We start from the raw sequence: 22,715 nt of genomic DNA, 5'->3' as shown, positions 1-22,715 counted from the left end.
TTGTCTGTGTTGCATTTAAGTATTTTCAGTCCAAGATCTTGTTTGGCATTCTTCTCAGTGAAGTTCTTGAGATGTTCACTTCCTTTGCTGTTGCCCTCAAGATCCTGTGAGGATTCTTTGGATTCTCTTCTTCACCATCTCAACAACCCTTTTGGTCCAGACTGAACGTTTTCTTCCAGGGATTGGCTTGCTAGTGGTATTGCCAGTCTCCTTGTATCGTTTCATGACATTGTAGACAGTCTTACGACAAATATTCACCTTTTTCATGAATTGCATTGTTGTCAGCTCAGCCTCCTCCAAGGCCACAATCTGTCAACGCTTACCCTTGGATGCCATACTCGACAATCATCAGGAGTAAACAAATAAATTCAGACATCAAAAGCTATACCTTTTGAGAGAAACTATCCAAAATTTTAAGTTTCTAAGCAAACAAAATAAAGATATACGATGGATAAATCTTTCTGGCTCACCCTGTACATTACCCAGCATGCAGCTTGTATTACGCAGGTCACGTGACACAACGTCTGTCAACATGAGTGGGCACTGCTGGGCAGGGAAGCAGCTGGATGTACGCGAGCGGTGACCTGCAGTTGTTAACAATATTTTTTAAAATACGTACGAGAAGTTTTTCTTAACGCGCGACAGCCTTGGGAAACTACCTTTTAAGCAGTTTTTATTATTTGAAATACTCTTGAGTTTTTTTTAGACCAGGGTTAGCATTTCAAAAAAGACTAGTTAGCTTCGGCGCTAGCTAGGTAAATAGCATCTGAGCCGCTGGATCTCCTTTCAGATATGGACGCTCGTCTGACTGCAGAATCCACTTCTCAGTTGTTTCCCTGCACCGCACAATATATGCATTTAAAGTTGGGGCACTAATTACGTTTATTTGAGTAGGTGCATGGTACAGGTTTAACAGGCGTGTCCGTTTCGTATGTTAGTCTCCGGGTCAAGCAGGAGATGTTTTTCTCTGCTACGCAGACCTTCTTATCCGGCTATTGATTTTTTGATTTTGAGCTCAGCTTTTGAGTGTGCAGACGAGCTGCGTGGTACTGTAGATAAACTTGTAGTAAACCTTTTTCAGCGAAACCGTAACTTCTTTTAAAACGACACAGTTATGGCTGACTGGAAGCCAGAAGCAGGAGAATGAGCCTGTGCTTGGAGGTGAGACGATGCCACCATCTTTCACTGAAGACTGTCCGGCTCAACATATCGATTAGCTGACCATCAACTGTATAAGAGGGCGAGGGGAGCACACACGTCTGTGTATGAAGCTACCGCTACCAGCCCTATCACTTAGTTCTGTCCAGCTCCTCTAGCCAATGGCAGCTGTTAGTGGTGTCAATATGCCGTCCCAGCTCGGAGGCATGACTCTGGCGGGTCCAGGAGGAGGAGGGTTGCCCGCTGTGTCCTTCACCAACACGTCGGTCCCCTTCAGCCCGACACCAACTGCTGACACCGGGGGATGCGAGAATGGCGCCTTGATGGATCCGTTCGGGATTTTCCTGCAAGGTCTTCTGGCAGTGATGGCTTTCAGCACTCTGATGCGTGAGTATGACAAAGATCTGCTGGGTTTCTGACCTCTGACCCCAGCTGATACTTATAAATCCAGTAGCATCAGTTGACTGACCAGTGGAGCATTGATCTCAGCTGGGGGCTTCATGTCTAAAACTTAAACAGGAGGAGGCAAATCTTGTAAAGGAAGGGCTTTTTACCCCTTAAAAACAAAATGTTAGAGAATCAGCTCAATAACGCTGCATGCTGCACTGTTCTGTTGTTGAAGTTTTAATAAAAGCTGTTTGCTCTTTTTTCTTCCTGGGACACACACACACACACAAAGCCATAAAGATAAGGATGTAATTGCTGAGGAGACTATTTACCTTCATTATTAGCTACAGGGGGTTTCTGTAACTTGCATAAAGCTCACACAGCTTAAAGAAAATAAAAAACTGGCTTTTCAAACTAAAAAAAATTCCCTATGTATTTAAAATAACTTCTACTATGTGAGGTACACCAAGTTTTAGTTAATGGTAGTTTTGGGGAAAAAGTTTTGGCCTCGGTGTCTTTACACTGCTCAGGACCTGTACAGACTAATAACTCCTAAGTCCTCACTGACAACTAGCTGAGGTCATCCTTGTTTTATTTCTCCCTGTGAATATATACCTCAGGCTGAGCTGACTCTAAATGCAACTGACAGGAAACATTGGCAAAGGTTACGACATGGTTCCATGTGGTCAGTGTCTGGCTCGGCTCTGCGTGACCTAAGGAGAGCAGTTTTAGTTCTGTTTGTCCCAGCAGCCTTGCTGCAGCTAGTGAGGAATGTTCAGCATGTTGGTTCTTTTTTCTCTGCTGCTTGAGGCCGCTCTTTGAGCTGAAGGAGAAGGCTGAGGCCAACGCCTTCATTCACATCACACCCAGCTGCAAGCAGGGTGTGTTAAGTCTGAAGTCACACTTGTACTGAGAGCAGAAACTGAGGTCACAGCTCATCCAAAGACCAGACAGTGTGAATAAGCAGAAGTCTGGAAAATGTTTGTGTACCATACAGGTTTCTGTAAATGTCCTATTAGTTTACATGGATGTGAACATCATATTTCGTCTGTTTGTCTGAAAGAAAGTAAATCACGCTTGTTATGATAAGACTGCTCTGTGCAGCGCTGTTCACTCAAAAGAAGATGGTAGTGGGGGTGTCAAGGCAAACAAGTCACTATTGTGGAGAACAGCAAGAGCTGTGTTTGTGTTGGACATGCCACTCAGTGTTGAGCCTGTCCGTGTAACACATAAAGAAACTTTTACAAACAATAATTCATCTAATTGAGGACTTATAAACACTCTGCTTCGACACCTCTGAGCAGCTTTTACACTCACATGATGCACAGATCCTCTGATCCACTGTTTTGTACATTAGGAAAGTAAAGCTTCACTCCAGTGAGGTGACACTAAGGCTTTCAAATAAATACAATTTCAGCTGCTGAATGTTTTTACTTCTGTTTTGTCTGTGACCAACAACCAGCAGCCTGTTGTTGCTTTTACCTTGTTTTTCTTTTCCAACAAAGTGTAGAGCTGAGATGTTGTGATTGAATCTTCCACAAGGGCAAGGCAGCCCTTTTTCCATAACCCATACATGATGCTCATTGGATTGTTGACAGCTCACATGAGGGCTGTAACTTGAAATGAAAACAAAGGACATCTTGTTTGTTTGTTTGTTTGTTTGTTTGTTTGTTTGTTTGTTTGTTGTTGTTTTTGGGTTTTTTTTGTTTTTGTTTTTCCATTTTCTCTGCTCCGGTGGTTCGTTTAAAGTTATTAACTTTGTGGCATTTTTTCCTCTGCAGTAAAACGCTTCAGAGAGCCGAAACACGAGAGAAGACCCTGGAAGATCTGGTAAGACAGCAGATTAAATTTATCCTCTGCATCAGACCAATCCTTCTGGGGGTTTCAGAAGTGTTTCAGCTGTCCTCTGTTTTTCTGTGCAGGTTCCTGGACACCTCAAAACAGGCTATTGGGATGTTGTTCATCCACTTTGCTAACGTCTTCTTGTCTGACCTCACAGAGGAGGATCCATGCTCACTGTGAGTCAATCTTTAACTGCTTCTCTTGACTCTGCATGTTACACTGATAGACTGCCAAGTGAAAATAAAAGGACACGCCAAACGCAGTTAAAATTCTCTGTCTCGTGTCTCCCCTCACAGATACCTCATTAACTTCCTGTTGGATGCTTCTCTGGGTATGTTGATTATCTATGCCGGGGTGAGAGCTGTCAGCGCAATTGTTGAGTGGAGGCAGTGGGACTCTCTGCGGTTTGGAGAATACGGTGAGGATCATGTGTGTGAGTTGGTAAAGAGGGAGGCAGAGATAATCCTCAAATACCTGTAATGCCCAATGGAGGGCAGTAACTGCCCTCAGTTATCCTGTAACGCAATGTGGAGTCCAAAGTTCCTCAGTGTATTCTAATTCCCTGAAACTGTTTGTGTAATGCTGAGGTTGTTATTGTTGTTGTAGTTTTTTTTTTAAATTTGTGTCTTTTATTATCTGTGTGTGCTTTTGTTTGTTTGTCTAGGAGAGCCAGTGCAGTGCACAGCGTGGTTGGGCCAGTGCGTCCTTTATATCCTCATCATGATGTTTGAAAAGGTCCTCATCATGCTCGTACTTCTCATCCCTCAGTGGAAAAAGGTCAGAAACAATGGAAGCAAATGCCTTAACTACTTTCAATTTCATATGAAGTTTGAAGTTCTCGTTCCTTGAAAGTATTGCAAAACTGATTAACTTACACATTTACTCACAGATTAATTCTACATATTTAAAGAAAAGCAGCTTTCTTCATCTCACTCGGCCTGCTTCTCTGTTGGTTGCATTCTTGCACTTTCTTATTTTCTTTATTCAAAATTAATTAGCAGGTTCCCTTTGGTTTAGAGAGTGTTGTGGGGTTTGGTTTTCAAACACCTCTTTACTATGAATTTTCCCACCACTGAGGAGAGTGTAAGTCACCCAAAAATAAGAAAGATTGGAGTACTACTTAAAAAAATTAAGTGCTTCTGTGAGGAAATGGACAAAAAAGATAAATTGAACTGTTTTTTTTCAGTGGAGACAAGAAACAACAAGAAGGTGAATCCCCAGACAACAGTTTGAAATTGTTTAAAGTGTGTGTTCCATTTTTATTACCAAAAAGAGGAAGAAGTAAAGCTGATCACCGTCTTCCTTTGAGCACTCTTGAAATATCTGCCTTGTTTGTTACTGTGGGATTAAGGTGTTAGAGGAGCTGAGGATCTGTATTGCCAGGTTTAAGTCCATGGTCTCTACCACAAGTTCTACCTTGGCAATGGTGTTTTTTTATTTTAAGGTTCTTAATTTCTCTCAGAAATCCTTTGGCAGCAAAGGGGGAGTTGAGTCGACAGTCTGACTCTATTTATTTTGAGTCATGCACTCTTTACATTCATGTTTACCAGCAAGTTTGTTGTGTACCAGCTCAATGGTTGTCTCCACATGTGGATTAGTTCAAGACTGTGAAAGCCTAAGCAAGAATGTGTATCATGTTACACTGAGGTATGCAGTTGCGTCACTCTGTGCCGTAAAATGCCAAAAACAGGTGTTCCCTGACCGGGAATCGAACCCGGGCCGCGGCGGTGAGAGCGCCGAATCCTAACCACTAGACCACCAGGGACTGCTTTTGCTACCAGAAAGTCCTGTTTTTATCGGAATGTCTTTCACATGTAGTGCCTCTGAGTAGTTGGATACTGATGGGAGTCAGGAAGGCAAGTTACACAATGGTTTACTGGAGCAAATGTAGCCTCAAGTATCATCTCAGTGCTTTACATATATGAGCACAGAAAGCAGAGCTAGTCTGAGTATGAGCATGCTGTGTCGCCAAAAAAAAAAAGCCAGAGTTGAAGTGAGCTCAGAGTTATTGTCATGCAAATGAGTAAGTGTGTATCAAGTCACACAGAAATTATGTGATCTTGTGGACATTGCCTTGTCAGATTGCGGTAATGTTCCTTTAACTGCCATTTACATTCATAAAGTATTTGACTGGATATGAACATGATTTTGTTTCGTTGTCCACAACTAGTAAAAAGGTAAACAAACTATTCTCAGTTGGGTTGGCTCTTGTTTGGTTTCAGAAGTAGGGACAGAGTGAGCGCTCTCACCACTCTTTTACGTTTCTCATTTTCCTGCTAGCTCTGTCTCATGTTTAGCACTGACAGCACAGACAAACAGAGCTGAATTGATGATGTTACTAATGTTTATGATAGGCTTTTTCCCTGGATAATTTGTCAGGAAGTTAAATGTGCACATAAGCTCCAAACACATGGGTTTTTCAGTTATGTTTCCTGTGGTTTTGTTAAATGGCCAAACTGTCGTGAGAAACTTTACACAGTTGTAATACATATCCTAAAGGCATTACTTATTTTTAATATGAATATGAATACTTATATTTCAGGGATGGGCATTAATAAGATTTTCTTAATATCAATGCCCTTATTAATTCTGCTTATCGATTCAATTCTTTATCGATTCCCTTATCAATTCCTTCTTTTTCAAGTGAAAAAATATCTAACTGGTCACTGGATCTGGATATCTCCCTTCCTAAATATAAAGAAATAAGCAAAAATTGCACGTCATGTGACGTTGATGTACAGTTTTGTAATATGTGATTGACTCAAGTAAGCCATCTAGAGTCTCGAAGTGGTTATAGCATTATTCTAAGTTGTTCGGAACCTTGGTGTAGTTATGAAATCAACCATGAGCCAAACTTTTCTTTCATTTGCCTAAAAGTATTCTGACATTTGGAGTTCTCAGTATTGTTTAAAAAGAGATATAAAAGAGATATGCCTCTGTGATGAAAGTTGATATTCTACTCTGAGGCCAAAGTTATACCGATGTATGCTAACCGCTAGCGTATCAATGCAATTTCCCATATATATTAGCATCAAGCAATTTTGTTTACTTTGAATGTATTGAAAGTGAATCTCCTGTGAAAGAGTAATGTAGATTTCTTTGAGTATTCAGTTCGTCAAAAAACTTCAAGCTAGGAATCCTTAAACAGGGTTTTCTTGGGAAATGTTATCTAACTGCCAAGCTAAGAAAGCTGTGGAAGACTAGTCACATGAGGTCCTGCAGTTTTGGCATAGTGTAAAACAAGGATCTCAAACTCGTGCCATGGAGGGCCAAGAGGCTGCAGGTTTTCTTTCCAACCAAAAACTTCACCAGCTGGTTTCACTGATTAGTCCCTGCTCTCTGCTTGAAGGTGAGGTAGTCAGTGGAATCAGATGGTGGAGTTTTTGTTTGGAAAGAAAACATGCAGCCTCTTGGCCCTCCACGGCATGAGTTTGACATTCCTGGCTAACGATATCAATGGATTAAAACATTTCTTATGGATTCTCAACAGGAACCGGTTCGACTCCCTATATTTTTTTTTCCTCTGTAATGTTTCACTTTTGCAGTATGAGTCCAGCTACTGTCAAGACCCAAGTAAAGCACAAGAAAACCAAACCCTGTGTGTTTATTGGAAGACTATGGGAATGATAACGCGCTGTCTTGCTGTGAGAGCTGTTCTGTTTTAAATAGTGCTAGGTAGGCGTAATCTTCTCAGTGGTCAGTACTTAGCTTTCTGAAATGGTTGTTTTTGTTCATCTCAGTCCAAAGAATTTTTGAACCGTCTGTAATGTTTTCCCCAAGAAGACACAAGATCTATCATTGGTTTTAGTTCACATCTGAGGGTGTGTTGCCATCTGTCCACGTGTTGTTTGGGTGTGTATGTTCTGTCATGTGTATTTGTACGTTGCCTTTTCTGACATTTACAGGAGGCCTTTGATTTATTCCATTGTAACCAGAAGAATGTCTTATGTACACACCTCATTTAGCATTGCAAAGGGTGTATTTGCTGTTGTTGTTGATGACAATGATGATGATGATGTTGTTGTTGTTGTTGTAATTGGTATCTTGCATTGCCCTGTGGAATATTTCAACACTGAGATCACTGTTTGTCTTCAGATAGTAGCAGTCAATGTGGTGCAAAAACAGGTGAAGTTGATTGAGAACATACGCAGTCAATGGTTTAAACTTATGGCTGATAATAAAGTGGAACCTCACTCACTGAAGAAGACTTGTTGTTAAAGAGAGTTCTGCAGTTCATATCCATTTAAGCCTGTTGAACACCCCCCTCTTCATATCTAGACTAATGTGAAAGTATACCTGATGAATACAAGGACTAAAATGTACACCTGATATCAGTTTTTTGCAGATTCTTTATGGGTCGCAGTTTCCTCCCCTTATCTTTGACCTTGTTGATCAGAGACCTGTGCTGTCTGTGTTGCTGCTGGGTATGCTTATGTCTGTTCTTGTCTGTGTGTGTTGTATATGTGTGTGTGCGTCACAGTTGGCCCTCCTCAACCCCATTCAGAATCCTGACCTGGAGCTGGCCATCGTTATGCTCATCGTCCCGTTCTTCGTCAACGTAAGTCTGCTGTTTTTATGTCTTTTTTTTTCATCTTTTTCATGTATCATATGTTAAGAAGCTGTCATTCCTTCATCGTCTCTGTCTGTGTACACCATAGTGATGTCTAACCTGTGTTCTCTACTTTTCAGCAATGGTATGAGAGATAATTTCCACTGGAAACATAATTGTCTCTGTCTCTTTCTTTTATTTTAGGCTCTCATGTTCTGGGTGGTTGATAATTTCCTCATGAAGAAGCACAGGACAAAAGCAAAGCTAGAGGAGAGAGAGGAGGACTCACGGGGGAACAGCAAAGTCCGCTACCGGCGAGCTCTGTCCCATGATGACTCGGAGTCAGAGGTAAGTCTTACTTTTGTTATATTGGTCACACAACCGAGTTTAAGTTATAGACGGGTTGTAAAAGTCAAATTTGACCATAAAACAGTTGAAGTGCAGGATCATCAGTTATCCTTGTGCTATTACACATTAAGTGAATGATTGCTGTTGTGGCCAGAGTTTGACCAACATGAAGTTGATAAGCATTAAATAAAAAATAATTAAATTAACAAAGCATCAATATCCCACCAACTTTGTACAAAAGTTGAAGTGCTCTTAATCTTCAATTTAATGTCAGTCAAGGAAAAGATAAGTGACATTGGATAATAATTTAACCACAGCATTGGGGTAAAATGGCTGTTACCCTATCAGTGTTATATCAGACTCTATGAAGTCCACTGATAACAGTCACCATACTAGAAATAATTACCCACCCTGACTTTTGATTAAATTAAACACAGAAAAAAAGATTAAACCAAGGCAGAACTGAAACCTCCTGGAGCTCACCTGTCAGTCAGTTTCCCATATCCATAATTATGCAAACGCATGCATCCCTCTTGGTCTAAATATACACCAGATGGATGATTTAATTTATTTATAAAATCTCCTTGTAGTGTTTCAGATTTTAAAATAAGTGCTTTCAAGGCTATTTTTTTTTTTCATTTTTGTATCGGGCTGGAAGAGTGTTTATGAAAATGTGTATTTTAATACAAGCTCTCTCATGTAGGAACTGCCATTTTATGCACTTATGCTCTGGCTTAATTTTTTTAACACAGGATGTATTTTGAGTTATGTTAGTATTCAGATAGGTAAGTATCTGAACAATAGTGAAAGTCCTACATGAATACCCTTTCTTTAATTTCTTATTGTTAAGGCTGCAGCTCAGATGGTGTGTCTTGAACTGTCATATAAAGTACTTTGATAAAAAAAATAGGATAGAAAATACTTTATTTACTTTATTTGATGGGAAATTTGGGGGGGTGTCACTGCACCAATCAAGAAAACAAAAGTAAGTAAGTGTATAGAAAGTGCAGAAAGGTCCATCACAAAATAGATGATGACAGCTTGGCCATGATCCTCCAGTCAGCCAGCTTCCACCTCCACAGGGTCCAGGACTGAGCTTCTTCAGCAGTCTGTTCAGTCTCTGTCTCCTGGATCCTGTCTGCTGGGTTAGCACAGCTAGCTTGTCCATCTTATTGGAGATAGATCTCACGTTCCCAGTAACAGTGGATGGAAGGACAGGTCGATGTCGTCACTTCAAAGCTCACCTTCTCCTCACCTTGAGGGCAATCATCAGGCCCTGCACCAGTTAGCATTGACATGCTAAAGGCTGCTAACAGCTGATTTCACATGTTAACAATGCAGCCATAGTTACATGTCGGATCTTAAGACAAACACAGGAACAAAAATAGTAAAAAAATCACTGAAGACAAAACCAGTTTGGTGTCCATGACCAACAATTGAACCATATAAAGTAATGACCCACTCCAAATGCAAAAATGATGAAAAAGAGATGAAAAAATTACAGGAAACAGACAAAGAAGAGAGAGCTGCTGTAACAGGCAGACACAATGGGGCGGCGCCTAGAAACAAATGAGCAACATATAAAATAAGAGGTTTTACTTCATTTGGATCTGATGTGCACTATTTTTTTTAAATGTATAGTTTGGGAACACACACTTAACCTTTTTTCATCAGCCAGTTGTTCTTGCAACCCTTAATTTTATCCCCAAGACTTTAGAAGAGAATAGAATGAACATTTAGTGTTGTTTCCTCAGCCACATGACAGTACAGATTCATATCTGTCAGATGCTTAAAGAGTTGAGACGCTGTGTACAAATAACAGAACATATTGGTTTGCAAATCATTGGAAGCATATATTTGATTATTATGTTATGAAATACATGCATAAAGTTTAATGTAAACTGTTAAATGATTTTAGCCCAGCATCATGTTTCAAAAATAGTTCATTGGTTAGGCAGGGAGAATAAAACACTGTAAAACTGTAACAGCACAAAAGCATCTGAAGAAACATCTCCAAACTAATAACATGAGTTTGTAGCAGATTAGAGAAATATCTGGCTCTATAAAGGTGATCCTGAGAGTCTGACTTCTTCAAAAGTAAAGATAGGAAGAGCTTCACTTCTGTGAGAAAATAGTTCAGTAATTTTAGGATGATGATCCCTTAAATATAATTGTGAAGAATTTGGGGATTTTTTCTTAGAAAGATTCAGAGAATCTGGAGACATCTCTGTCAAAAAGAGGTGAGTTGCTCACGCAGACGTCACTCCGAAAAATTTGAAATTAAATTACTGAAAGGATTGGAAAACATTTCTAATACCATGGTCTGTGAGTGCAGTTTGTTAGTGCATTCAAAATCTTGTTTTAGACTGTGACATGCATTGAGGAAACCAGTAATAAACTTAGCCAGAGCCCTGACAACCTCCCTGGATCTGAGTCCATTTCAGAAAGACTTGGGTTTAGTGGAAAAATGTCTTGTGGTTTGAAATATAAAAATTTTACATTCTTTTTGGAAATCATGGATACTGCATCTTGGGGTCTACAAGGAGTACAGACTTTTTGTCTTTTTAAGCAGCACACACTTCAAAAGTTAGCGTACATGGTGGTATGGGGATACAGAGGTGCCCATGGCACGGGTAGTTATGCATCTGGGAAGGAGCCATTGATGCTGAGTGAAAAATACAGGTTTTAAAGCTATAAACGCTGTCATCCAAACAATTCTTTTTTAAGAGAAGACCTTTCATGATACAGCAAGATGACGCTTAACAACAGCACGGTTCTGTAGTAGAAGCTTCCAAGTGCCCGTCCATTCAACATGTGACCTGTTTGGTGCATCATGACTTAATATGATATAGAAGACCTCAGACTTTTGAGCTGCTGAAATCCTAAATCAGGGCAGATCTTTACAAATCTTCCTTCTAAAACACAGGTTTTGAGACTCAACATGTAATATTTGTCTTTGCTCTATTTTCAATCAAATACAGACTTTAAAGGGTTTGCAAAGCCTCAGAGGCGGTTAAGATGAACATTTGAAACTTATTTCATGCCTAAATCAGCAAGGGTCCAAGGAACAAGTCCAAGAGCTGTTCATGGTTGAATTAGAAAATAAAGGCCCAGAGTTACTTAACCTACTTAATGTAGCTGTTGTGTATTAAGTTCTTTCTGACTTTATACACTTCTGGTCAGGCATTTCCACATAAAAGTAGTTCCCTGACCGGGAATCGAACCCGGGCCGCGGCGGTGAGAGCGCCGAATCCTGACCACTAGACCACCAGGGACAGCTGTTTAGCTGGTATGTGTGAAATTTCTCAGAGGTACTGCTTCCAGTGGAGCTGGTGGAGCTGTGAAAGAGCAGGGAGGTTGGTGTGAAAGTAAAATGTGACCCAGAGAAGTCCCGGTTATCAGTAAGACCTCACAGAGAGAAGATTGTTGCAGTCCCAAGTTTGTTATCACCTCAGAAGCAAATGCAGGATACTTCCAATTTGTATTAACAACATTAAGGATGGTAGGACCTCGTCATGCAAATACATTTTTGCAAACAGCAGTTGATCTTTACTTTTACAAATGCCTGTTTCTATTTTTTTTTTTTACATGGTAGTAGTAAGGTAGTCAAACTGGGGAAATCTTCACATTAATATGAAACACTGAATGTACACATCAGAGTGAGAGTTCCTGACTGAGATTAAATCCTGGTCAATGTGTGCTCAGTCTAAAGCACTGGACTGTGAGGGAGGCAGTGACGCCTAGTGGCAGAGAAGTGAAATGACATTCATGGAAACAGGGTCTCAAACATTATGACTATGATACTGCAGCAGCCTGGTTTTTTAGTCTATTTTTCTGGCATTAATTCTCTTTATGATTTAATAACACTGTTTTTAATAATTCCTTACAGTTTACATCATCTAGATTTAAACAGGTTCCTTTATCAGGTGTTAAACAGTGAATCAGCAGCATAAAGGTTAAAGATGTCTCCGTGTAAATCTGGTGGATGTAGGTTTTCCTTCCTGCTGTCTGTCCATTCGCTGACTTTTTTCAGTTAGTCGTTATAGAGCTAGTAAATCCAGCTCAGGATTTGTTAAAAGGGGTTTCACTTGGATCAGCTGTGGCCTCATTACACGATCAGTCATTGTTTATTCAGTGTGTCTCTACTGCCTGTCCATTATTGGACTTATTAGCTCTGATGTTCACCTTTTTGCAGGAACAGCAATTAACAGAAAAGAAGACCACATAGATTGTGAAAAACTTGTAGCAGGATGAAGTTTCTAAAAATTTCATCTATTTATTTTAACACAGAATATTTCTGTTATCTTGCAAAGATAAGGGCAGAACAAGATTGAAGCTGCTGTTTATAGATTTCATTTCACAAAGAAGGAGCGTGCCGTGATCTGCTTATGTGAACATATTTTATCACTTGTAAGACAGCAGACTGAAAGTAAGGCAGATTTCAGAAGTGAAGCTTCTTTTCAGGACATTTTAACATATGAATGGTCAAAGCAGTGCAGACAAAAGCCAGCTTCATGGTCGGTTTCATTTCCTGCAGCACACTGCTGCAGCGTGCCTCAGAGCACATGGTTTCAGTAGAGTGTGGAGCTGTGGGGGATGGGCTAAGCTGTGCTCAAACAGAAAGTGCATTCAGCTGTTAAAGGCATTCATGGCGGGCCAGTGGCGCAATGGATAACGCGTCTGACTACGGATCAGAAGATTCTAGGTTCGACTCCTGGCTGGCTCGTGTCTTTTTTCTTTAGTCATACGTTCATCGAAAGCTGCATTTCAAGCATAAATCACAACAGACGTCTTTAGTGGAAGGAGCAGTCTCGCAGACACTGAGATTTCCCGTGTATTCTTAGTGAAGTGATAGTTTTACTTCACAAACACAGACAAAAACAGGATGTAGCATGTCAGTGATGTCCCCACAAAAGCTCAGCTCAGTTTGCTTGCTATGCTTTGTGCTGTGATCCCATTTGGGAACAGCTGCTCATGTTGTAAGAAGCGGCTTACAGCAGAGTTGAATATTTTATCTAACCAGCCGGAATAATTATTTTTCTTTAACGGCTAACCTGCCCGATACATATCCACTATGTTTGTCTGTCTCCTCCTGTTTCCAGATCCTCTTCTCTGCAGACGATGAAATGGATGAGTCAGATGAGGATGACGTTCGCCGGCTCACTGGTCTAAAGACGGTGAAGAAGAAGAAGCTTCGAATGGGGATCCCCGTTTGACCCCTGTACCTCGCTGAACTGCTGCAGTTAAACTTCCTCTGGTAGCTCGTCGTGGGCCAGCACAGTGTCCCCCCCGTAACGCCACTGACTCAGCCTCTGTACTACAAAGTTAGGATCTGGTTTGATCAAAGATTATACTATATTGAATTCCCTTTACTTGTGACTCTGAAGGACTCCTGCATAAACTGTGTCCAGCCTTGGATTCCATTTAACACACTGGGAGATGTTTTTGCAGTTCACCACATACTGTGAACCGCAGTTGGATTTTAACACAGTGCTCTGGAGGCGAGTGTCGTGTTTTAGACACTGTTATGGGAATGAAATCCCACCTTTAGCAAAGACAATAATGGTAAATTCTTAATGCACGCATAATAGGAGATCCTTAGCACTGGTTTCATGTATCGACAGGTTGTGTGGATGCAGTGGAGAAGATCACAACCAAACATCATGCAAACAAACGGTTCAAGGACTTGGTTGTGTTGAAACTCCTGACAGTCTTTTTACACTGATTGTATTCCACATGTAGATCCATGTTATCCTTTTCTCTCATGTAGGCATCCCACAATGGCCTGTGGTGTGTGTGTTTAAGGGTGTGTACACTTGGACCCACCTCAAACTTCAAGAAGCATTATGTCAGTGTTGATGTAACTCAGCACTGTCCAGCACACTTCCATGTTACTGCATATCTTGTTTTTGTGTTGCTCATGTCTCCTGGAGCACATTAAAGCTTGCTGCGACCTTTCATTTCTCTTCTCCTGACACGTTGTTGTCAGTGCTTAAACCTCTGAGGCTGCTAGCATCGCACCTCTTCAGCCTCTGATATCAGCTCTGTCCGGATTGTTTGTGTCTGAAGACTGCAGTCTCTGTTTTCTCTGTGATTGTTCTACTGATGTTTTTTGACTGTGTGCTCTTCTTCTTTCAATGTCCTCTGACCCAGTTTAAGTTGTACGGTTTTGTAAAACTTTTGAGTGTTGTTTTGGGCCAAAAAGGTGACTATGCTTGTTCCAAAAGTGTTCTTTATTCCTTCACTCCAACCAGGAGAGTAGATTTGAGAACCATTTCTTGCACAATTTATCAATTCTTTCATGTTTCCTAATGTGTTTTAATATTCATATGTTTTTTTGTTACAATGATGTGCCTGAGTTAAATTACCAGCAGGTTATTAGTTTTGCTTTTTGGTGTGGTTCATTGAACTCTTCAAGTGTTTTTGATTTTTTTTTTTTTATTTTATCCAGAGCTCCAGAATTTCAGGCATGAAGCAGCATTCAGCAGGCTCTGATGTTAAGAATGTGACATGCAAAGACCTCTAAACTGTTAAATGACTGTGGACCAGACAGTGTGTGTGTATGGACGTGTGTGTGTGTGTGAATGTGTGTTTGAACAGTATATCCGTATGTACTGCAGTGTGATGGATGCATTTAAGTGTGAGTAGTTGGTGTGACCATTAGTTCTCATGACAGTGAATGGGGGTGACTTAAGCTGTGACTGTGTTGATTATGGACCTGGTGATGACTTTATGATGTTTTTGGCATGTTGGACAGGAGAGTGCATTTTTAAAGGAGGAAAATATGACACCTGACCGCAGAACTTCTTTAACTCTGAGCTCAACCAGGACAAAGAGGGCTTTTAGTATTTTGCAAAGTTGAACTTCTAGATAATAACAAGTGATGGAGGTAAATTATAATTATAAATGCTTTTCCAATAAAGGATGTGATACATTATCATGGCTCAGTTTTCCTTGTTTTTCTGTTTCAGTGGTGTTGGAAAAGGAGTTTCTTGACTGGAAAACGACCTGGGCTACAGTGAAGAGAGCACCAAATCCAAACCAACTGACCAAAGATAACCAAATATTTTATCTTGCCTACCCTAAATATAAAAACAGTGCCAGAAATGGTGACCTCCATTGTCCCTCAGTGAGGCAGTCAGATGTTGCTTACAGCCAGGAAGTCATGAAGAGACCAGTCTTAAAAGCAAGCATTAGAAAGATACAATAAAATTAACAGTCAAACAGTATTACTTTAAAGTAACTGAACAATTGGCTGGAAACTGAATGTCAGGCTGTTACACGGACATGGCATTATACAGTATTTAAAAAGCACAAAGGTGAGTCTATGTAAGACTGTGAGTTGTTACACTGCCTTAAAGCTTAAAGACACTGGAATAAGCTTGTCTGCAGAAATGAATGTCACCCATGTGTACTTGTCTTTGTGTTCACTCTGCTTGCTGCTGAGGCTTTGGTGACTGTCCTCACGGATTGTGGCAAAAGAAGGCCCTACCTTTTATTTGCAATTTTTTTTTTTTGTCTTTTTATCCAAAACAACAAAAAAATCAACACTTGTTTTTTATAATACTGAACAAAATATGTTTATAGATCATTAAAATTTTCAACTTTATTGGAAGACATCTCATGGCCCCACCCTACTGAAACACAACCCTTTCCCCCTCTTAGAGCTGTCGACCCCCACTTAAGAAACCACTGCACAAGACCTGGGACTGTGGCGTCAGCATGTCAGTTGATTCAAAGTTTATAAAAAACTTGCTGCTGCAACCTTCAGCATAATTTTGGAGAGCTGCGTCACCATTTGAAGCATTAGAGTAATATATATGTTACTAATAAAGATCCAGCCGATACTTGTTCTTGTAACACCAAAGAATAGAGCTGACCTATTTAGCTCATAATGTCATTTCTAACTTTCGTGCATTACACAACAGACAGTGATTTTATGGTGTTTGTTGCTCTGCTTCTGTCCATACAGCCATTAAAAGTCTGGGATGGAGCATCAGGAACAGCTCATTGATAACACAAGAGGGATATTCAACCAGTTCAGGAAGGTAAACATGATACAAACACAACAAGGAGATGCTCATTAACAGAAGTCTGCTGCACTAACCTGTGGTTTGTGGTGAGACAGTTGCTGGCTTCATTCAGTGAGAACAAACAAACATGAGGAGTGAGAGGAGTGAGTCCAGCTAAAACTGTGTAAGTCTGGGTGTTCAGAAACGGGCATACTTAAATTAAAAAAAAGAGTCATTTCAGACTGTCTGTGTGTGGCTGAGTTTCAGTTTAGAGTAATGACTCAGTTTGTCCAGTGTCACACAGTTAACTCATTTAATTTCAGAGCCTGATGTCAAGTATGGTGACTCCTAACAGACTAAGTTAAGAGATCAGCCCAAGACTACAGACATATCATCAGGAGAAATTCATTTAAATAAGACAATAAAACAACCAAACATGACTACAAGAAATCCTGGAATAGTTGTTCAAATGTTAACTCTTCTAGGGTTCTTTTTAAAGACAAAAAAGGTATTTTTTTACCTTGACATGTTTCGACGTGCAACCTGCCGTCGAAACATGTCAAGGTAAAAAAAATACCTTTTTTGTCTTTAAAAAGAACCTTAGAAGAGTTAAGATTGCTCAGAAGACAGGATGAATCTAATCAGTAAGTTGTTCAAATGGCCTAATATAAGCTAAAATAGACCTTGTTATAATAAATGTATAATAATAAAATAGAATAGAAATTTATTGTCACTGTAACAAGTACAACAAATTGTAGTCAAAGCAGCAGTCAAGCAAAAAAAAAAAAAAGTAAGAAAGTGTATAGAAAGTGCAAAAAGGTCCATAAGAAAATAGATGATGACAGCTTGTCCATCATTCTCCAGTTCAGCCAGCCTCCACCTCCACAGGGTCCAGGACTGAGCTTCTTCAGCAGTCTGTTCAGTCTCTGTCTCCTAGATCCTGTCTGCTCACAGCAGGTGAAGATCTTCCAATGTGGCGTTGGTGTCTGATGTTAGCTCCGTTAGCCATGTCTGTGAATAGCATGATGCCACTCTGCCCTCTGGTATTCCCTCTGTTGCTGGGTTAGCACAGCTAGCTCGTCCATCTTATTGGAGACAGATCTTACGTTCCCAACAACGATGGATGGAAGGACAGGTCCATGTCGTCACTTCTTCGCTCACACCTGAGAACCAGCTCGTCGTCCTCACCTCCTTCTCCTCAACTTGTGGGAAGACATCAGGCCTTAGACCAGTTAGCATTGACATGCTACATGCTGCTAACAGCTGAGTTCACATATAAACAATGCAGCTATGGTTAGATGTAGGATCTCCAGACAAACACAGGAGAAAAAGTAGTAAAAATATCACTGAAGCCACAAAAAGTTTGGTGTCCATGACCAACAAATGAACCACATAAAGTAAAAGAAGTAAAAAGTAAAATTACTAAAAAATTCCAAAATTTGTTGACCTGAAATTCATTTGGTCTCTCATAGCTGTATCCAATATGCTTTTAGGTTCTAAACTTTGGTAATCTCAAAAGATGTTATACATTTATTTCATGACACAGCGTTAAGTGTGCACAATTTCAGTTTATTTTTTCTTTACTTATGTCAACATTTTAACCTGGCAATATTTTTGAATGAGATATATAGTAGGTCAAGATTTGTGTTTAAACTTTTAACTTATTCTTCCCTCACACTGCAAAAAACTAAAATCTTACCGAGTGTTTTTCTTATTTTAAGTAAAAATTGTTTTATTATTATACTTGACATTATTCTTTTTATACTTGATATTTCAGAAAATATCTTTTTCAAGACAAAAATGAAAAACAAGCCAAAAATAAACTGCTAATGTAACAAGAAAAAAGTTACTTCAATTCAGAAGTTCTTCTAGTTTCAAGCGAATTTTCTTGCAAATTTCTCTCGTTCCATTGGCAGATTTTTATAACTTACAAACAATTCAGCCCTCATTTTTGTCTTTCAACAACTTTAAACAAGACATTTTTCTGGACTGGTCAGGTGAATGTGGCTCATATGAAGGCTAAAAAGACATTTTCTACTGAAATAAGACAAAATCACTTGATAAGATTTCAGTTTTTTGCAGTGCATTGATCCCAAATCCATAACTGATGGCAGGATAGTATCGGCTCTCTCCTTTATTCTGGCCTGATCCTGTGGTCCGGTGTTTAATGTCTGAACAGACTTTTTGCAAGAACAAAAGAAATACATACTCTTTGAGTTAAATAAACTTTGCAAAAAAAAAAAAAATGGGACTGTGTTTTTTTTTTTTTTTTTTTTTTTATCAGATTCTTCTGAACCACCCTAAGTTCCCACACCAACATTTAAAAAAAGGAGGTTATATCTACCAGGGTCCCTAAAGGAGCCACTTGTGTTGTGTCCTGAATTATCAGCTGTTGGTCTGCGAGCTTATGGTAAAAGATGCGCAACCCATTCCAGCTGTACCAGCCCTCACGTCACACCTAATTTTACACACTGACAACAGGCAGAGTGGAACAGGGGTAGGGGGACTGACTGACTCACTGGGTCTGGACCTGGACTATATATAACACGACTATCTGGGAGACAAAAACACTCAAGAAAACAAACGCAACCACACAGGACAGACTTGTTTGTGGAATCAAGACACTCTCTTCAATAACCATGTCCCAGGTACGCTCCAGCAGCTTAAATTTAGTGATTAACCTGTGAATTAATGAAAAACTGAGGTGTGACAAAAGAACCTTTAGTTCTTTAACAGTCACCTTACTTCACAGAGTCATCCACTGTATGTCTCTTTACAGCCAGGCGAGGTGAAGAAGAAGAAGCGTCCCCCAATGAAGGAGGAGGACCTGAAAGGAGCTCGCAGTAAACTGGGACTGAAGGGCGAGGTCAAGAGTAAGACCTATGAGGTCATGGTGGAGTGTGGTGAGTAACGCCTTAATGTTTTTCCACTAACACTCAAAAACAGGCAATGTGTGAGAGGAAATTATGCCTTTATGTAGCTTACATTCAGAGATATGGCTCCTTAGGATTATAAAAGGTTTTTTTGTATTCTGCTTGGTCTGCAAACTTTAAATACCCTGAATTGTTTTTTTTTCCTTTCCAAATAGTAAGTTAAACAACTGATAATAACATTGAATAATGAAAACAATTGTTTGACTTCCTTGAGTGAAAAAAAAAAAAAAATGTTATCGATATCTGAACTCTTAATGAAGGGTGGAAGACGTGGGAGATGGTGACTGAATTATAAGAGTTGCTTTAGCAGCGTCAACCTGCTAGAGAGGCCAAAAGGTAGTTCCCTGACCGGGAATCGAACCCGGGCCGCGGCGGTGAGAGCGCCGAATCCTAACCACTAGACCACCAGGGAGAGATGTTGAGCCACGTGACGTCAGCCGTAGTTAATAGCAACTTTACGTCTTACTTTACTGCGACATGGTGCAAAATGTATTTATTCTCCAGTTTTGATGGAAATAATAAAATAATTCAGTTATTCATTGTTAAACAAGAAGCGTTTAATCTTGATTTCTCAATGACAACAGAAAGCTGAAGGCTTTGTGTAGGCACGCCGAATATTTACGGATACCTATCTACAGTAAATATGGCGTCATATTTTTGTGTTGATAATTCCCCACACAGCAGCACAACTGAAATTTCTTGGAAGCAGACGCAAGCTAACCGATTATTTCCACCCACATACGCACTAAAACTGAAAAATCCACTGCATCGTCAGCTGTTGTTCAATATTTGCAGAAGGTCTCACTAACCACCTTTTTCTCTATAAACCCTTGCCCACTGTTTGGCAGCAGTAACAGACGGGCCTCTGGCTTTGGGATCCTTCCAGTCTACTAACCCACACATTTATGTGATAAAGGTTGTGTTTGTGTGTGTCGACTCCAAATGATAAGTTAACATTTATAAGCTTAACTTCTCTTTGGATACTTGAGACTTTATGGGTTTCATGTGTCCTCTGTTTTCTGTAAAAAAAAAAACATAAATAACTTATGATCAACGAAATAGGATCTTGTCATCTGAAAGCATTGTTTACTCTAAAACTAAAGACAAGAAAAACTATTCTATCAAACAATTTGGTAACACTTTATTTTGATAGTCTGTCTGTTGACACTCAACAAGCTATAGATGTTTAATAATTTTTTCAACAGACACATAACATACATTCAGCTAACTTTTAGTGGAGTGGACCATAAGGTGCATTTCAAGGTTTTACATTTTATTAAAAAAATGTCTCCCAACTCTCTTTTTTTTTTTTTTTAAAACAGACTATTAATTGACATTCAACTAGCTGCAGATTGTCAACTTCTTTTTGTAAGTTTACACTTTACTTGTCTAAATCATTTATTTGAATTACAAAACATACTAAGCCACACAAAATTATGGTAACATTTCAGTATACTTATTTGCAAAGGAACTGTACAATTGTTTTCTGAAAAAGATCCTACATGGGAAACCAGAGGCAGCTTGACTTTATCTTATCTGTGGAAAGAATTTCAACTGACAGATTGATGAGTCTTGTTAAATATAAATGAACCAAAATATCTGCTGATAATGCACATTTTTGTCTGCTAATTGTTAGTTGAATGTATTTTACTTGTCTGTTGCCTAGTCTTGTCATATATCAACTGACACTCAGTTAATATGCAACTACTTACCTGCCGAGAGCTTGCTGAGTGTCAACAGACAGAGTCTCAAAATAAAGTGTTACCGACATTTTGTTCTCTTTCTTTTGCCACTTGAATGCCTTATATTTATGGATGAGCACTCATTGCGTTCAAACGTTATAAAAAACTGAGGTCTTTTTCTGTCTTTTGCAGAGCGAATGGGTAAAACGGCTCCATCTGTGTTCAGTGGTGTGAGGACAGGGGCAGAGACAGCCTTGAGTCACCCTGCTGCTCCCAAAGCTCCTGGTGGAAGTGTGTTCAGCAAATAGACACCCCCGCAGGAACAACACATGCTTCAGTCTTTATTCTGTTTCTCAATCAAAGTTGATTCTGCTTAACATGGACTGATAAAAGAATATAGATAAATACAGCATAAATAAATGGGCTGATTTTGTGTTTACACTATAGGTTGGCATCACATTTGAAAAGCAGTTTCTGTATATTGTACATGTCATGTCAGACGGTGATATAAGCCTGAGATTGTATGGCACAGCATCTACTGATTAAGAGCGACTTATTTATCAGTTTGAAAACAGCTGTTTAATTATGTCAAGATTTGCCATTTTTTTTGTACTTTTTTGAATAAATTAAAAAATGTATACTACCTGTGAAGTTAGCTCTTTTTTGATTTTCAGGTACAACCTTTAAAACCTGAAGGACATGTTTAAAGTTATTATCTCCATAGCCATAGTTATCATGCTGTAAATAGTGGTTGTGGTTTGTAACCTCATCAAGCAGACTTAAAGTTATGAGTTCAACAGCACAATCACAGACAACAACACAAAGAGACAATCAGCAGTCCAGAGTTTTACAAAGTAAGGGACGGGTGAGTTGTGAGTGCAGTCACAACTCTGCGCTAAACACAGATACACATAAACCATTTATTAGCTGTGTTTGTGCATACTGCTGTGTCAAATGGAACAATGTGTTGTTTGTGTTGACTAGGCTGAATACCCACCACAGGGCTGTGACTCTTAAAGCAAAAGGTGCAAGGTAAAATTGCATTTGATTTCATCAACATGCCTCTACAAACACTAAACTGGCTTCTTATAGTTTGTATAATAAAGTGGTAATACTTTAACACCTTGCTTGTGCTGCCTCCTGGTGGCTAAACTTTATTCATTGCTGTTTTCAGTTACAGCTGATTTATGCAACCTCTTGAGTCTGTAAATTGTGCTTTAAAAGTCAAAAGAAGTGTTTCTTATTTCAGTGCCCACAACTAACTGATCACTAAAAAAACTCCAACTGTACAACGGAGGGGTGTCAGGATAAACAAACTAAACTTTGGACTCCAGATGGAACTGAGCTCTGGCTCTGTCTCAGATGAGCTCTGAATATGCAAAGTACTTATAAAGTAGTTATTCATTTATCTATAACTTGATGAATAAGTCTGCTAAAAAAATGCTAAGAAAATCTCAGTTTACACAAGTATGAAACAAAATTACATTTATCTACATGCCTACTGTCTGAGTTCACTCTATGTACAAATTGATTTTTAGCTCATAGAGATGCACAGATTTACCATTAAAGACACTCTGTACTCAAGTCAGTTCAACCCAGAACCACACCACAACGGTCTGATTCATCTACATGCATTTGGCCAAATTTAGAGCTGATCAGCTTCTTGTTTTGTTCTTGTGTACAGGTATAAAAAACATACAGGAGCCTCTCTGACTTCCTCACACTACTGTACTGTTAGCAGCTCAGCAAGTGGGGAAGTACTCTTTACGCAAACGCTAAGTGAGGCAGTGCAGGCTCCTTAGTG

The 22,715-nt window shown here is 39.5% G+C and overlaps 1 protein-coding gene and 4 non-coding genes across 5 annotated transcripts; 2 read left to right on the top strand and 3 right to left on the bottom strand.

Moving 5' to 3' along the window:
- The first annotated feature begins 528 nt into the window (after window positions 1–528).
- stimate (STIM activating enhance) lies at window positions 529–21,397 on the top strand. Its single transcript, XM_074666818.1, has 10 exons — window positions 529–1,545; window positions 3,327–3,375; window positions 3,468–3,563; window positions 3,684–3,805; window positions 4,052–4,164; window positions 7,868–7,945; window positions 8,141–8,284; window positions 13,387–13,494; window positions 19,076–19,199; window positions 21,104–21,397. Exons 1-10 carry the CDS (start codon window positions 1,320–1,322, stop codon window positions 21,217–21,219), a joined length of 1,176 nt encoding a protein of 391 aa, XP_074522919.1. The 5' UTR covers window positions 529–1,319; the 3' UTR covers window positions 21,220–21,397.
- trnae-cuc (transfer RNA glutamic acid (anticodon CUC)) lies at window positions 5,081–5,152 on the bottom strand. Its single transcript has one exon. It is a non-coding gene; the product is annotated as a tRNA-Glu (tRNA).
- On the bottom strand, window positions 11,488–11,559 carry trnae-cuc (transfer RNA glutamic acid (anticodon CUC)). The gene has a single exon. It is a non-coding gene; the product is annotated as a tRNA-Glu (tRNA).
- trnar-acg (transfer RNA arginine (anticodon ACG)) lies at window positions 12,938–13,010 on the top strand. The gene has a single exon. It is a non-coding gene; the product is annotated as a tRNA-Arg (tRNA).
- trnae-cuc (transfer RNA glutamic acid (anticodon CUC)) lies at window positions 19,570–19,641 on the bottom strand. The gene has a single exon. It is a non-coding gene; the product is annotated as a tRNA-Glu (tRNA).
- Window positions 21,398–22,715: the final 1,318 nt, after the last annotated feature.

The sequence above is a fragment of the Halichoeres trimaculatus genome, unplaced genomic scaffold, assembly GCF_033239565.1.
Source record: "Halichoeres trimaculatus isolate MK-OKI-2021-1 unplaced genomic scaffold, fHalTri1.1 fHalTri1_scaffold_1, whole genome shotgun sequence".
Taxonomy (NCBI): Eukaryota; Metazoa; Chordata; class Actinopteri; order Labriformes; family Labridae; genus Halichoeres; species Halichoeres trimaculatus.
The sequence above is the reverse complement of the archived record's forward strand: the minus strand, read 5'-3'. Positions and strand labels throughout refer to the sequence as shown.

Bases quoted from the DNA above. Each gene is read 5' to 3' on its own strand.
- stimate (XM_074666818.1), top strand. From the start codon at position 1,320: ATGGCAGCTGTTAGTGGTGTCAATATGCCGTCCCAGCTCGGAGGCATG. The intron at 3,806-4,051 runs GTGAGGATCATG...TTGTTTGTCTAG, and splicing joins TCTGCGGTTTGGAGAATACG to GAGAGCCAGTGCAGTGCACA. The intron at 13,495-19,075 runs GTTTGACCCCTG...GTCTCTTTACAG, and splicing joins AGCTTCGAATGGGGATCCCC to CCAGGCGAGGTGAAGAAGAA.